The 16,441-nt window shown below is 46.2% G+C and overlaps 1 protein-coding gene across 1 annotated transcript in view; it reads left to right on the forward strand.

The window, feature by feature from the left end:
• The window catches only part of ITPR1 (inositol 1,4,5-trisphosphate receptor type 1), a 1,533,308-nt gene that overhangs the window by 912,623 nt on the left and 604,244 nt on the right, over positions 1 to 16,441 (forward strand). Inside the window, exons 33-34 of the mRNA XM_078661662.1 lie at positions 13,454 to 13,582; positions 15,338 to 15,458. Coding sequence (XP_078517788.1) covers positions 13,454 to 13,582; positions 15,338 to 15,458 — 250 coding nt within the window. The remainder of the gene's footprint in view (positions 1 to 13,453; positions 13,583 to 15,337; positions 15,459 to 16,441) is intronic.

Genomic DNA, 16,441 nt, shown 5'->3' on the forward strand with positions numbered 1-16,441 from the left:
AAGCGCACTCATCGAAAGATGAAGATAGAGAGGAAGGTGAGGTGGATGAGAGATCTCTATTTCCGGAGTGGGATGAATACCAGATCCAAACACCTTCTCCTTCACCTGCTGCTGATTAACCTCCAGTGGACATTGGAGGCTTTCACCTCCTTATGGAAAGAGCAACCCAACGTTTCCTCATCCCTATGGAAACTAAGAAGGAAGAATGCTTCCTCTGATTTTAAGGACCAGCCAAGGAGACAAGTGCGGGCGATTCCCATTATAGATTTTATATGGAAAGGGGGATTGCAGGTGATGTCAAATCCTGCATCTATTCCACCAGTCTTGACACGACTGGAAAAGAAATATGAAGCGCCTGACAAGTCTCCAGCATGCCTCATAGGACACCCAAAGGCGGATTCCGTGATCGTGCAGGCTTCCCAAAGACTGGCTAGAAATCCATCTTCTCCGATCACAGCCCCACCTGACAGGGACGGCAGGCGGCTGAACTCGATTGGGAAACGAGTCTCCACTATGCCAGCGCAACACATCCTACTCTCAGAATAAAAAGAAACCTTCCTACCGCGGAAAGGATTCCAACAAAAGAAAATGAGTATCACCTGCCACCGCTACTGCCGCAGTCTCATGTAAAAGTTGGAGGAAGAATCTCAAGATTTTATTTGAACTGGTCCTCAATAACATCAGACAAGTGGGTCTTAGACATTGTAGCCAGGGGCCATTCTCTAGAATTCGAAAAGTTTCCTCCAAATTTCCCTCCAAAAGGCACACCTCCAGCCCATCTCAAAGAGTTGTTTTCCTAGATAAATTTGATGTTACAAAAAGGAGCGATCTAAAAAGTCCCTCAATTGCATAGAGGAACAGGATTCTATTCACGGTTCTTCCTGATAAAGAAGAAATCCCGGGAATGGCGTCCAATTCTAGATCTCCGTTCTCTCAACAAGTATCTAAAGAAATTGTCATTTCGGATGTTATCGCTTCAAGAAATACTTCATCTTCTGTCGGCAGGGGATCACATGCCACCCTGGACCTTCAAGAGGCTGTCTTCCATGTTCCCATTTTGCCCCGTCACAGCAAGTTCCTGCGTTTCAGAGTGGCTGGCAGAGATTTCCAGTTCAAGGTCCTTTTCTTTGGACTAAGATCGGCACCCAGAGTGTTTACGAAGGTCCTAGCTCCAGTAGCAGCGCACCTCCGTCTGGACTAATGCCTTATCAAGGCGAGTTCTTTCTCAGACACGAACACCCATGTCCAAAGATGTCTGTCTCTGTTCCAATCGCTGGGTCTCTCGATCAACCTCAGCAAATCACATCTTGTTCCTTCTCAAAGGCAAACGTTCCTAGGAGCGACCTTGGACATGCAACTAGTTCAAGCTTTCGTATCAGACGAAAGGCAAGAAAGAATCCAAAAGCTGGCTTGCATGTTACGATCATTAAAGTCAGTTTCAGTCCGACAGTTCATGTAATTTCTGGGAATGGTCTCTTCTTGCATTTCGTTGATACCAAATTGCCACCTCAGAATGAGGCCCCTTCAAGAGGAGCTCAACCGGCAACGGTTACAAGTCTCCGGTTCATTCGAAGATCTCATTCAAATCACTCCTCGGATGCGGGAGGCATTTCTCTGGTGGGTTCAAGAAAGAAATGTAAAGAAGGGGTGTGCGTTCCTTCAAGAAACGCTGAATTTCACTATCACCACAGATGCATCCCTCGAGGGTTGGGGAGCACATCTTCAAAGGCTAAAGGTCAGCGGAAAATGGAGCCCTCGACAAAGAAAGTGGCACATCAATCTACTAGAACTAAGAGCAATGTTCTTAGCCCTCAAGTCGTTTCGTGCAATCATTCTAAAGCCACAGTATTGGTTCACACAGACAATACTACAAGTATGCATTACTTGAACAAACCGGGAGGAACAAGGTCGGCTCTTCTGTCAAGAAGCCCAAGAAAAGAATAGTTACTTACCTGTAATCTGTGGTTTTCCAGTATTGGTGTCTTTCATAGATTCACATGCAACCCGCCCACCTCCCCTCAGAGGCTACTTTATGCTCTTATCTCTTGGTTACACTCTTGTGCGAGAAAATCTGAGAGCCTGAGCCTCTGAGGAGAACCTTCTGGTGGGTGCTGTTGCCTGATTGGCTGCAGTTTGGACTATGTATAATGACTGATAGGCATACATGTGGAACTTTTTTCTTGGTAGCTTAGGGCTATTTTACTTCTTGGTTTGTTGTTAACAGGGTTTTTTGGTTATTATGGGCATATTTATTGCTTTTTTATATACCTTGAGACTCCCACTCTGACGACGGGGAATGATTCAGGCATGTGAATCTATGAAAGACACCAATACTTGAGAACCACAGATTACAGGTAAGTAACTATTGTTCTCGCCTCCAGCGCCTCAACCAACACTGCCGGCACCAGAGCCAACATGACCACATGCATTAACCCTGCCTGAGTACCTCAACATCAAAATCTGTGAGGCTCAGCAGCTCATATAAGGGCAGTTCTTCAGATAGTTTGATCCCTGCAAGAACCCTAGCCAAAACACAGATGATGGTCAATTGGTCACCTTGGAAGCAAGTGGATTAGACACCTCACCAGAATGTTGTACTCATCTACTGGGTTGCCTCCACCTAAAGTCGCCATTCGGTAATAAAAAAAGCAGCAATTATGTTGGGTTTACAGCTTCTGACTACTGAGTAGAAAGATACTATTCTTACAGAGGTTATGCATAGCTTAGCACTGACAATAGAGTCTTTGCTCTCCTTCATTGTAGCCCTCACAGAAGCCATACTTGCCATCTGGGAAAATCGTACAAATTATCTCCTGGAGACTCCACCTTTCCTCTCTTCCACCCATCTCCAGAAAGTTTGGAGTTGCAAGCTTCTTGCGCCTCAAAGTTGTCAACAGGTGCCTTTCCTACTACTTAATCAAATACAGTTCTGTTGTTTGATCTGGTTTTTTCAGTCAACAGCCCAAATCCCACCAGATGCCCCCTCAAGAAGTCCTGTTCATAGGGGCAGTACTGGACATAAGGTGAACATTTCCCACTCCACACAATCTTCAACACATTCATAATAGAATTTCGATGTTTCAGAATGTATTGTATGTGGCAGTATCAACAATCTTACACCATATTGGCCTGCTAGCTTTCTGTAGTCTGTTGGTCACTCATGCATGCTGGCAGATGAGGGCCCTGCAGTGGTACCTCCACAGGCAGTAGTTCAAACACATTGGGGATCTTCAAAGCTCTGTTATGATTTCCACGGACACCATAGGAAACTTGCAGTGGTGGGGTGTAGAAGTCAATCGGTCTTATGAAAAGCCATTCCAACACCCACAAGCTGTGGCTACAGTTATCACTGAAGCTCATCTGGAGGAGCAGATGCTTAATATAAATCTGCTAGAATTGCAGGGTATCCAGCTACCTCTGTGGGCCTACAGCCCCCTACCTTCTCTTTTCTGCCAGACTTTCCAGATCTTAATGAGCAATATAACTTCAATGTGGTCCATCAACAAGCAGGGGTGAGTAGGTTTGCATTTTCTCTATTGGAAGCTTCTACGACTGGACCTGGGACTAGGACCATTGGTTCTAACTTGTAGTCTAACACCTAGTTGGTGAACTCCATGTTCAAGCTCACAATCATTCGGTGTCACCTTGCCTATCACGAACAACATCTTCATCCAGATGTGATCTAACATCTGTTCTTCTCTTGGGCAGTCTTTTGGTGGACCTTTCTGCCTCTTACGAGAGTGAATGAAATTCTGTGCCCTCAAGTATCCCCTGCAGGGAGTTTGGTGCACACTTTTAATTTCCTCTAGTACTTTACTCTACCAGTTTCCTTTATCTTTGATTACTAGCCACATTTATGGTGGTTCATTTTATGTGCCTGAAGACAGTCCAACAAAACAGCATATTTATGGAGATGTAATAGGATTGTACAGTAGTGTGCAAACAAATCGATAAACCCTTTCTGGGCCTGTTTGTCAAACATCCAGTGTTTCGCCTTAACTTTTGCTCATTAAATGTGCATGGTGGTCACGGTTAAGGGCTACTTATCAGTTTAATAAGCCTTCCTAGGTCTTCCTAACCAACCATGCCTCTTCAAATTACCTGCAATGCGGTTTAATGAAAGGTCTCCCGAACAAACTTTCCTCCTCACCATTTAGAATTCCGCAATGAGACCTGAATCTTGTGCTTGTTTTCTTTTAACCGTTGCACAGTTGCCCTTTGTGTTTGTGCGCAGAAAATGCAGCAAGGGCTCATGCCTTAGCAGTCCAGAGGAGGCTCTATCAGGTAGGGGACAAAGCCACAAAACGTATTGCCTGGCTTGACAAGAGGGATAACGAAAGAGGGTGGGTGATGGAAATGATTGACCTAAAAGAGGAGGCACACGCGTGAGGCAGTGAAATTGTTGAGGCATTGGCAGCTTTCTACTTAAATATATACACCTCCAAATCCAACAGATCCAGCTCAGATTGCAAAGAACTCTTAGAAACTATGACTCTGAATACCCTTACGAAAGATGAGGCTCTAGACAGCAACTTGACGGTAGAAGAAATAGTGGGGGTGCTTCAGGGACTACAATCTGGGAAAGCACCTGGACCGAATAGTTTGCCACTAGAACTGTTCAAGAGATCTGAAAGAAAGTTAGTTATAGATTCCTTACGTTAGAATTTCCCTGCAGCAGTACCATTGCGCGTTGGAAGGCGGCGTCGGTCGACTCCGCATTTGTGATCACCGGGATGACATTGCGGTAGCTACGTATACGCCGCTCGCGTGCGCGGACATCCATTCTTTCTTTTTCTGCGCCAGCAAGCGCAGATCCGGAAAGAGCATTACCTTCAGTCACTTTTTGACTGACTTTTTCTCGACTTTTGTCAACTTCGTTTTTTTTAGTCCATCGACTCCTATGATAAAGATCAATTCAAAATGGTCAGGCGATTTCAGTTGATGTTTCCTAAGTTAAATTTGCCCGGCGTAAAACGCCTCTAATACCATACGAAGTTATCCAATAAAGAGGCAGGCGCTGGAGACAGGAAGACAGGAAACAAGTTTTATTCCGACGGAGTAGAACACATCAGATCGGACAACAAGGTATCGTCTCGAGGTACTCTCCCAGCCTCTCTGAGACCTGGTCTTTTATACCCTGGTTTAAGACATGTGAACGCTCTTTATTACAACAAAGACATTGTGAAGTATGAGAACGACATCCCCGACACCCCCCAGTTCCGGCCCATTCCAACACATGACAACAGTAGAGGCCTTTCCCCCCATATGATTGGGAGGGGGCTATCACGCAGCCGAGTGTTCTGCTGATTCCTTTGGAATGTGTGCGCCTGATCGAATCTCAGGGGGTGGGGAGGTCATGATCAATAGTGGCTCCTTTCAGGAAAGGCGAGTGCATACGGTAGTGGGCAATAAACTGTATCCTCGGGCTAAGGGATGACCAGCGGTTCGTACAGGCAGTCGGGCTCAGAGGAAGGGGTCATCAAAGGAGGGGTATTCATGGACGGAAAGGAGGTGTTGGTCAGGCGCGGGGTGTGATTCCCTGAGACAGAGTCATGGGAGGGGAGGGTTCATGACTTGTGAGTGCGGGGGCAGCCAGGGTGCGCGGGGAAGGCTTGCAAGGTTCAGGGAAGTGTGCTGACGGGCGATCGTGAACAGGGAGACCATGGTACCTAAAATGGCTGTCGTGTATGTTCATACGTGAGTCTGCAAGATGGCGTAGATGATCAGTACACGAACAAAAATTCCACACCTATTGCCCGAGCGATGCCCGGCTTCAAGTCTTGCGGTTCCTGTAACAGACTGATGTCTGTGACGGATCCGCACCGTGTGTGCCTCTACTGCCTGGAGTGCAACCACGACCCCAAGTCGTGCTCCGACTGCCGGACCATGGCCCGAAACTTTGCAGGCGCGGTCCCATAAGCTACACGTTGCCCGGCAGTCTGCTCCGCATTGCTCGAGGTCCCGGTTGCGTAGGAGGTCGAGGGACAGGTCGGGAAGCCAACACCATTCTTCATCAAGTCTTCACCCTCCGGGTCAGGTAAATCGCAGCACAAGAAGTCGAAGAAGCATTGTCTCTCTTAAACTTCTCCCTGTCCATTGACTGATGCGACAAGAAATGCCGTTGGTGCCCCTCCTGCGGCTCCGCGTGCTGAGCCCGTAGGGTCGGATACGGGTTCACCCCCTTCCCGGGACCAGGAGCGAACCCAGCACAGCTCAGTCAGTGTTACAAAGCGCTGCACGCAATCTTTGGGCAGCTAGACTCCGCCGGCTCGCCTTCAGGCCCTTCGACATTTTTACGCCTCCCCCGTCGCCGATTCCACCGGCACCACGTCCACAACCGGCATCCACTTGGTCCCCAGCCGACGTCTACCCCGGCCTCCACCTTGAGGTAGACACGGAGTAGGACCGGCATCAACCGATGCTTGATCCGGTGCCGATGGGTACTTTTGTGCCCCAGTTCTAACCTGGCTCTTTGAGACCAGATTGGCAACCAGAGGAGGGTGAGGATGACTGTGAGGGGTCTGGGGACCTTTTAACCGATCAGTTGGTTTATGAACAAGACTGGAGAGAGAAACTGGGGGAAGCCAGCGGTCTGGATACCTCACCAGATCTTGGCATGTTGTCTCCTACCATGGCTACGGAGGAGGGAGCGTCGTACGCAGTGGTGTTGCGTAGGGCGGCCAAGGCGCTCCAACTCGAGCTTTCTATGGTGGCAGCCAGGACAAACCACCTCACAGAGGTGCTTCAACTGGCAGCAAGCTCTTCGGAGCCCCTGCTGCTGTTTAATGAAGCCCTTACGGATATCCTTTTGGCCACCTGGTCCAGGCCCAACACAGGGGCTCCTGTGGAAAGGATGATTGCCCGACACCACTTCCCGGCCCGGGCGACGCCACTTTTCTCTCCCAAAACCCCACCCCTTAGAGCTTGGTGATCCAAGCCTCCACCTCAAAGGCGCATTCCCTAACGCACCACCCGATAGGGAATCCAAAAAGCTGGACCACCTTGTGAAGAAAGTGTTTTCTTCTTCCACATTGGGACTGCAGTCGGTAAATACAGCATGTCTGTTGGGCCGTTATACCCACTCTGTGTGGGATACGGTAGCGCAGGTGCTGCCCCAGTGCCTGGTGAAGGCCCGGGCCATGCGCTAAAGTGCAGTTGCTGAGGGGAGAGACGCAGCAAAGTTTACCATTTGCTGTGGGCTGGATACCGCCGACTCACTAGGCAGGACGATTTCCACGTCAGTAGCCCTTTGACGCTACGTCTGGTTGCGGTCGACTGGTTTTTTTTCGGGGATGTCCAATCCACTCTTATGGACATGCCCTCTGGCCGTCGCCTTTTCGGCAACAAGGCAGACAACGCACTGGAGCGCTTTCAAGGACTCTCATGCTACAGCCAGGCCCTTGGGCCTCCCCACCCCCCACCCTGCGCAGTCTGCCTTTCGCTCCTTTTGTGGCTACGGAAGGGGTGCCCCGTTACGTTCTGCCCAGAGCCATAGGACGGCGCAAGCTGGTAGCTTCTACACGGCTGGGGACATGGGAACCAGCGCCGTGGTTTTGGGGGCCAGCAGGCAGGCCAGTCCACCACAACCCTCTCTGCAGCAGCCTCCAAACCCTCCTAGACTGACCTTTCTGGGCCATCAAACGCCAGTGGGCAGCAGGATTCGCCATCACTTCACCCACTGCCGCACCATCACGTCGGACCATCACGTCGGACAGGTGGGTTTTGCAAATAGTCCGAAGGGGCTGCTCCTTCACCTTCGAGACTACCCCTCCATCCGTATCACCTTAGTACCATCGCATGTCTGAGGATCATCTGCCCCTTCTCCAACAGGAAGTTTTGGCACTCTTGGTCAAGGGAGCCATTGAGCGCTTTCCTGCCCCAGAAGTAGGTCATGGTTGCTATTCCCACTACTTTCTGGTGCCCAAGAAGGACAATGGCCTGGGTCCTATCTTGGATCTCAGGAACATCAACCGCTACCTCCGGAAGGAGAAGTGCAAAATGTTGAAGCTCGCTCAGGTCTTCTCTGCCCTCAACCCTGGAGACTGGATGGTAGCGTTGGACTTGCAGGTCGCTTACTTTCACATCCCCGTCCTGCCGGCCCACTGGCATTACGTGCGGTTGACAGTAGGCCATGAGCAGTTTGTTTACTGTTCTCCCCTTAAGCCTTAGAAGCGCCCCTCAGGTGTTCACGAAAGTGATGGTGATGGTCATAGCTCATCTGCGCAGATCAGGGGTTCCAGGTCTTCTCCTCTCTTGACGACTGGCTGTTGAAGGCGGGCTCGCCCCAGGCTGTCGTCTCCCTCCTCCAGACTACAGCCGACCTCCTGCATTTGCTGGTGTTCTCCAACGTGCCGAAGTCGCACCTGACCCCCTCTAAGAAGCTCCTCTTCATCGGAGCGGTTCTGGACACAACGCAGTTTCGGGTTTATCCTTCCGAACAGCGAGTCTGGGATATTTGGGCTATGATTTCGATCTTTGAGCCTCTATTCCGGGTTTCGGTCAGGATGACCCTCCAGCTGCTGGGTCTGATGGCCTCCTGCATCCTGCTGGTGGACCATGCCAGATTGCATATGCTGGCTCTGCAGTGGGACCTGAAGTTCCAGTGGGCACAAAAATCAGGGGAAATTGTCAGATTGCTTCCAGGGCGCTAGTTTTGTGCAGAAGTGGTCCGTGTCTTCAATGGCTCTGCGCTTCTGGCGTGGAAAGTCGTGTGCAAAACTGACATCTGCGCGCAAGGGAGTTGTCTATGTAGCTACCGCAACGTCAACCCTGCGACCACGATGCCGACGACAAATGCGAAGATGACCGATGCCACCTTCTGACGCGCAGGGGTACTGTTGACGAAAAACTTTCCGGATCCAGTCTGATGCCTGGGGGTAATTCTAAGGTAAGGAATCTATACCTAACCTATCGTTCTTACAGATGTATTGTTACCAAAGGTAAGTAAATTGTTCCACAGTTTAGAAAATAGCGCACCCACCTCCTGAATATGTTTCTGGAAGCCAGGGAAGTTGAAACAGACTATCGTGTTATTCCCATAAAAAGGCAAGCCACCAACATACCACACATCATACCGCCCCATATCCTCTGCTCAACGTAGAGCCCAAAGTCCTTGCAAACAGCATATCTGGGTATTCGCGTCCATGGTAAACCCCGACCAATCTGGCTTCATGCCGAAGAGTAGCACTCGCCTGAACCGGAAACTCCTATTTGACAGGCGTTTTGCGTAGACAATGCAGCAGTCCTCTCCCTCGCTGCACGTATGGCTTTCAACAGTGTGGAGTGAAAATACATCTAGTGTTGCCTTGACTGGGCTTTGGCTCCAACTTCTGCTCGTGGGTTTGACTTCTCTATGAACGCCGCAAGCAAGGATGCAAGTAAATGGTTACACCTCCCGTGTTATTGAGCTGTGAAGGAGCAAAGGACAAGAATGTCTGCTATCCCCCTAGATTTTTTTTCCCCTAGCCCTTGAGCCCTTAACATCAATGGGCTTCTATTTTTGTTCTTTCCTCATAGACACGAAAACAGGGGAGTTGCAACTCATAATAGATCTCTGGAAATGAAACCCGCATTTCTGTACACAATTCTTTAGCATGGTCACCCTCTCCAACATCGAATCCAAATGACCGCTCTGGATTTATAGGAAGCCTCACAAACGTTGCTTCACAGTTCTCCTATTTGGCTTCACATCAGCTCCCTGCAATTTTACCAAAAGCCTAGCCCCTGTGGCAGCTTTTCACAGGAACGATAGCCATTCGGTATTACCGTACCTTATCAACTGTTTGATAATAGCACCAAAAGCTTTCCAAACATCCAAGGCCACAGAGGATTGGCCAAAGATGTTTTCAAACTAGGTCTCATTGTGAATTATCAAAGATCATCAACTGCTCCATCCAAGAATAAACTGTTCTGGAGCACAACACTAGATATGATGCGAGAGAAACACTTTATATACCAAAACAAGCAACGAAGGCTCTAAGAAATGGCTCTCAAACTATTCCAAATAAATAGTTTGTCAGTCTGTTCAGTTAGCTTCTGGGCATTATTTCCTCAGCGATGAGTGCAATCACTCTTGAATGCCTGAAAATGGGAGTCTTGCAGGAACAGCTACTGGAACAATGGATTAAACAGAAGGTTCATTCAATGACCTAGTACCTATCACACCAGATATGGTGGACGCTGTAGCCTTGTGGTTCCAGGGCTCCCAACTGTTTGGGCCTCACGTTCTTACATAAAAATGCCTCACTTTGTAATGACTACTGATTCTTCTCTGCAATGGAGGGGGTGGCTGGGGTGGCCATCTGCAGAACCTGCAAATTAAAGGGAATGGGGGGGTGTGTGTCTCTGCTACAGAAGAGCGTACATATCAATCAACTGTAGCTCGAAACTATACAACCTGGTCTCCAAGCTTTCCTGCCAATGATAGTAGGGTCTTTGGTGTTAGTTTGCATGGACGATACCACCAGCATGCAACATGTGAACAAACAGGCATAAGTTCACTGGCACTTTCCAAGAAAGCTCAGGAAATCTGGAGATGACTAACGCACATAACTCTAAGCGCCGATCATGTTCCCGGGGCAAGCAATCTCTTAGCAGACATAATCAGCAGAAATAGGAAGCGCCTTCATGAAATAGAGCTTGATCAGTCAACGCTAAATATGATCTTCTCATGGTTGGGCAAACCTGCTCTAGATCTCTTTTCAACAAACGAGAACTGTGAATGCCAGTTCTATGTAAGTTGGCATCTACATCTAGGATCGTGAGAGAATGCCTTTTCAATTTGATGGTCCAGGATCCATGCCTACGTTTTTCCCTTTTACCTCTAATACCGAAGGTTTCTCACCAAGCTGAAAGCGGAATAGAGTCCCCTCATCCTGATAGCCACAGGTGGCCCTGGCAGCATTGGTTCTCAGAGCTTCTCTAACTATTGAAATCAACCACATTCACCTACCAAAACGATAAAAACATTTTAACTGTAATGGAAATGTTTCTGCCAATGGTGCCAGAAATTAAACTTCCATCCTCTACAAGCATCTGACTGGATACTACCCTGTCTTCTCTCGTTAGCTTAGTCACAGTTGGAGAATGTGTCTATTTGGCTACATCTTCCAGCAATATCAAGACGCTTGTTACATTCTCTTTCATGAAACAATTGTTTAGTGTTTTTTATCCAGTATGCGCTCTTTACCCCAGACTGGCACCTGAACATAGTTCTTTTTCAAATAATCAAGAGTCCATTCATACACAGAGCAGACCTAATTTCTCACATGAAAGGTCGCTTAGTTTCTAGTGCTCACTTCGACCAGGAGGGTAAGGGAGATACCGGCTTTTCCATCTCAATTACCCTTCTTTTGCCTTTGTCAATTTGGTACTTCTCCGAACCAATACAAGATTAATTTCCAAGTTGCTCCGGATTTTTGCCTCGACCTATATTTTGACTTTCTTTCCGAATCCAGCATCATCAGTTGACAGGTCTATTCATACGCTGGGTATCAAAATATATTTAACAAAATTTAAATTCTTCTTACATCGCACTAAACAACTCTGGAGAACTGACCAACTGTTAGTCTCATATGTACACATTTGTAAAGGTGCTCCAGTCATTAAAGCCACCATTACTTGATGGGTTACAGCTGCAATCCAGTTCTGCCACTCAAACACTGGCAAGCCACTTACAGCAAAAACCAAAAGCGCACTCAACTAGGGCAGTTTCCACCTCAACTACTTTGTTTACAGGAGTGCTTCTGGAGAAAATGTTGTTTCGACTTGGAAGAGACTGCTTATATTCACGCAGCACTATTGCCTGGAACTGGCGCAGCGCAGTTATTGGACCGGTTTTACTACATCACTAATTTCAATATGGGGAGTTTATTTTGGTTCCATGTGTTTGCTTAAGTATGTATGCAAAGTGTAATATATAATATATTTTAATTTATTAAGTTGCATACAAGTATTATGTATATATTTTCTGCCCGCTATTTGTATTAATACTATAAGGTATACAAATAGAGTAGCTGCTTGCTATTCTGATTCAAGCATGTGAATCTATGAAAGATCCAATAGTGGAGAAGAAAATAAGTTACTTGCCTGTAACTGCAGTTCTCCAGTACTGGTATCTTTCATAGATTCACATGCGACACACCGTCCTCTCCTGAGAGGTTCCCCTTATAGCTCAGGATTGTTTTATTCCCTCTTGTGCTTGGAAATTGGAGGGACTCTGCTTCTCTTGAGTGTTCTACAGGATGCTTTTGCCAAATTGGCTGAAGTTTGGTCCTTTTTTAAAAAAAGGCATAGGCTATTAAAGTGTTCATTGCCATTATAGCCTGATACATACTGCTTTCACATGTGAATCTATGAACTGGAGTTACAGGTAAGTAACTTATTTTCTTATCCAGTACTGGATCTTTCATATTCAAGTGCTTGAATCAGAATATTTTTCTCCACACTTGCACCTATTTGGAATTTCTTTGTAGCTGGCGAAAGAGGTGCTAATTATTGAGATTTTATGTAGTGATACCCTCTTCTTGTATCCTGATGAGCCATCCCTCAGTTTCGTGCATTACAGTTTCAGAAATGGTAGTTCACAGGTTTACAAAATTAAAGCTTTGACCAGTGCAGCTCTGAGATCTCGGCCAATCGTGTAAAGTGTCAGTCTGCAAGCAGTTTCTGGTGGTACGTTTAGCGAGGCAAGCAAGTGAAATGCAGTCCTTGCTGGTACCTTGACCTTTATTGGAATCATGTTGCCTTGAACCACTACCTCCTGTCCCACATCCTCTTTTTTCGTCCCAGGTTCTGTAATGGAGAGGTGGGTTGAAATAACCCTAGACCTTGAGTTTATGCTGTTCCCTCTGTATACCAATCTCTCCCTCTCAATTCCCCGGTTTGTGACATTAAGAAAGGAATTTGTTGTCACACTTGCTGTAAGAACTTCAAATATTTGACTTTGGCCAAGATTGTGAACCTCCACTGCTGAAGCAAAAGGGTCCCTAGGTTTACTAGCCCAACCTCTTATGGGGGCCTTTACACTCCTTTTGATGTAGGTGTTACTTCACTAAGAGAAAAACTTTAGCTACTCTGTTCATTCGATATTTATGGACCCATACAGTTGTGCGAGAATTTACTGGATGGACTCACACACGATCCACGATTCTGAACCCTCACTTAAGATGGATACTAACACTACCCCCAGTTGTGAACAAGGGTGGTACTGGTTTTTAAGGGGATATAACTTAGATACTTAGATTGTAAAGGGCTGAGAGGAGGTTTTACTAGCTCTGAGCTAGCAAAATAGTCTTGATTAGAAGCTGAGCTTGGCTATCTTGAGTACACTGCTTATAAGTAAGGATTCTTTCCAGCTGCATAGTATTTTTTGTAACATTCTTTATTGGCCACCAAACACGAACTGCTGAATGAACTTAAGTGAGTAACTTACAAAAGCTACCCTGCTTTGCAGGTCTGCAACAACACAAGTGACCGGAAGCATGCAGACATTATTCTGGAGCAATACGTGACGGAAACAGTGATGAGCATCGTGAACACTTTCTTCAGTTCACCCTTTTCTGATCAGAGCACCACTTTGCAGGTACGGTCTGGGCCTGAGTGCAGCAAGTATACCTACATTACAGTGTAAATGGAAATATTTTTATGCAGTTTTAGTTTTAGCTTGTAGAACTGCCTTACAAGTAAAATGTCCGGTTCTTTTCCTGTAGAACCAACCAGGATTGTAGTATCTCTTATTGGGTTTGACCTATTACATTTCCATTGTGACCCTTTTATGCAGTAATCAGCTTCTCAGTCTGTGATAATGTGAAGAGAATTTGATGTGGTAGGGTGTCTACGAGTGAATGCTAGCATTTCATTGAAGGTAGTCTCATTCTTTCTTAAATCAGTATTTGATTGTCAGTTTGTTAGTTATCCTCCTTTAGTTGGCCCTATTGTAGACCTGGCTTGCTACCGAAGATGCTGTAGGACATGGTCTCAAAATGTTTGTGAAGGTGCAACAAGCTGGATTGTGATGTGCGCTATCCAGATTAGATGAACACTGGCTACGGAAAATAGACTTGTATATACGTTATAGAAAGTTAGATGTTTGGGTAGAAATGGATCTGGGTAGAAATTGCATTCTTTGAAAACAAGCCAGCAAACCAATGACCAAAATATAGCAAAGCAATGTGGACTGGGCAAAAGTGACATGAGTGCATATTGGTAATTCAAATAAGGGAAATAAATGGGTTGAATCTACTTTTGACTGGGGGTGGGTAAAGTAGCTGTTGGATGATTTTCAATTTGAGGAGGGAGCAGGGGGGTGATGAGGAAACTAGTAGTTGTAGGTTACTGTTTATGTAAAGGCCTGCCCTGCATACCTAGCCCTGCATACCTAAAAACTTTACTCATGTGGGGTTGGATGTTATGCCGAGGGGGCTCATGCAGTTGATGAGATGCAAGTCGAAGAATAACATCTTAAGCCTGGAAGAGTTCAATGGTGAAAAGACACCATGCAGAGAGCACATGAGAAATGATTGTTGGAATTGAAGGTAATTGGGCCATGTGTTAAGCATGCAATACCATACGGTTGCACCTCAGAATAAATTAAAAGAACCCAAGTCACATATAGCAGTTCAAGCCATTTAGCAGTTTGGTCCCTGCCATGATTAGAACACTTATTTAATAATTGTGATGTATTTTTCTTGTAGCTGCCCTTGATGTTGACCAAGGTGATAGAGGTATTTTCTGTGAATTCATGAGTCACTTTGGGTTTCTACACAAAATGTAGAGAAATAAATTAGCCACTAAGGATACGTGGTGAAGGATGTCCTTGCTGAGACCGATGTTGTTGGGTGTATGTTTTGAGTGTGGGGTTAGCACATGCTGTCAGCCAACAATCATTGACCTCTCACGAGTGGACAAGTTAGATTATAGGAAGGTGGTTGTGCCTTACATGGACGGCAAGTTTGGGTGGTTTTGAATCTTTTGACACTGGGTGAAAGGAACTTCACTTGAAGTGGTGTGCAAGGGGATTTGAACTTTTCTCTGCCTCATGGCAGCTTTGCTTCTGGTTTAACTATGTGCAGTCAACCAAGAGCAAAAGTGCACTTCGCCTCAGTCATCTGACTGATTGGTTTGATTATAGGACTGTATTCTAAAGCTAATAGCATGCAATGTCACTTCTGTTTCACATGGGTGGTATTCCTGGAAAACGTCTGCAACAGTCTTTCTTGGTTAAATTACTTGCAAATTCTGCCAGAGGGCTGTGGCAGATGTTTTCTGCACTGTTACATTTGGCACCTTAACTGGTATTCAGATCTGATTCTTTCTAATATTTTGTCTCTTCATTTAGACCCGTCAGCCTGTATTTGTGCAGTTGCTGCAAGGAGTGTTTCGGGTGTATCACTGCAACTGGCTTCTGCCTGTCCAGAAGGCATCTGTGGAAAGCTGTATTAGGGTGCTGTCTGACGTAGGTAAGACCTTATGTTCGTGCATTATAGAGTTGACAAGCCATCCATGAAATACTTTGTGTTTTAAGATCTTTATTGAAGACTCTTCAGGTGCGGAGTTAAATCCCTCTTCAGTGGGCTGTACTGGAATTCTCAGTCTTTACTGACAATCTATTCAAGGGGAGCATTATGGATATTTTACGAAGCATTGGTGCCATTCAGATGGTTGAATGATTAAGGCTAGATGTTGAAAAGAACCATCATTGAATAACTGCGCTGGTGTTCTCCATCAAATGTTTTAGAAAGTATAAGATAGAGGAATGTTTATAAGCCAAGTTGTGTAGGCAGCTATTTCCAGACATTTGGGTACATTCTTAACTGGGCATGAGGGAATTTGTGGAGGGTGTTGGTGCTGTGGTGTTTTTACCATGGGTATAAGACAATGCCTGGGTGGACTTATTGGGGTGCTCTTCCGCATCGGTCAGTAGCCATCATAGAAGATTGTACAATAGTGTACTGCATGAGAGCTGCTATAGTTTCAGAAGCTTGGAATGTCTGGTTTCTAACAGGTTGGGACCTTTATGCATATTCACATAAAATGTTTGTTACTGTACTGAGTGGCACTTTAAAGGTCAGTCTATGGAAACTCCAAAGATGACACAGTTGGATAGAAATACATGAGACAAAGTTGCTAACAACTGGTAATCCTTCTTGGTCACAATCCAGGTCAGTGAGTTCAGCCATGTACATATCATTATTGGCCCCACTTCACTCGTAGGAGTCTATCCTAAATTGCTAGTTTGTGTTCCCTCTTCATAGAAACCTAAACAAAGGTACGTACAGACTGGCCGGCTGCTGCTGCTGTTGAAAGTGAGACAATTGTCATTTTGTTAAAGGTGCACAGGTGATATTTGAAACTAAAATGATTGTAGAGATACCCAGAGGTGTTGGTATTTTCTGTCTAGCACTTTTTTACTCCTCTGATAAACCTCCTCACCAGGGGCTTA

The sequence above is a fragment of the Lissotriton helveticus genome, chromosome 9 (genome assembly GCF_964261635.1).
Source record: "Lissotriton helveticus chromosome 9, aLisHel1.1, whole genome shotgun sequence".
NCBI classification, from domain to species: domain Eukaryota; kingdom Metazoa; phylum Chordata; class Amphibia; order Caudata; family Salamandridae; genus Lissotriton; species Lissotriton helveticus.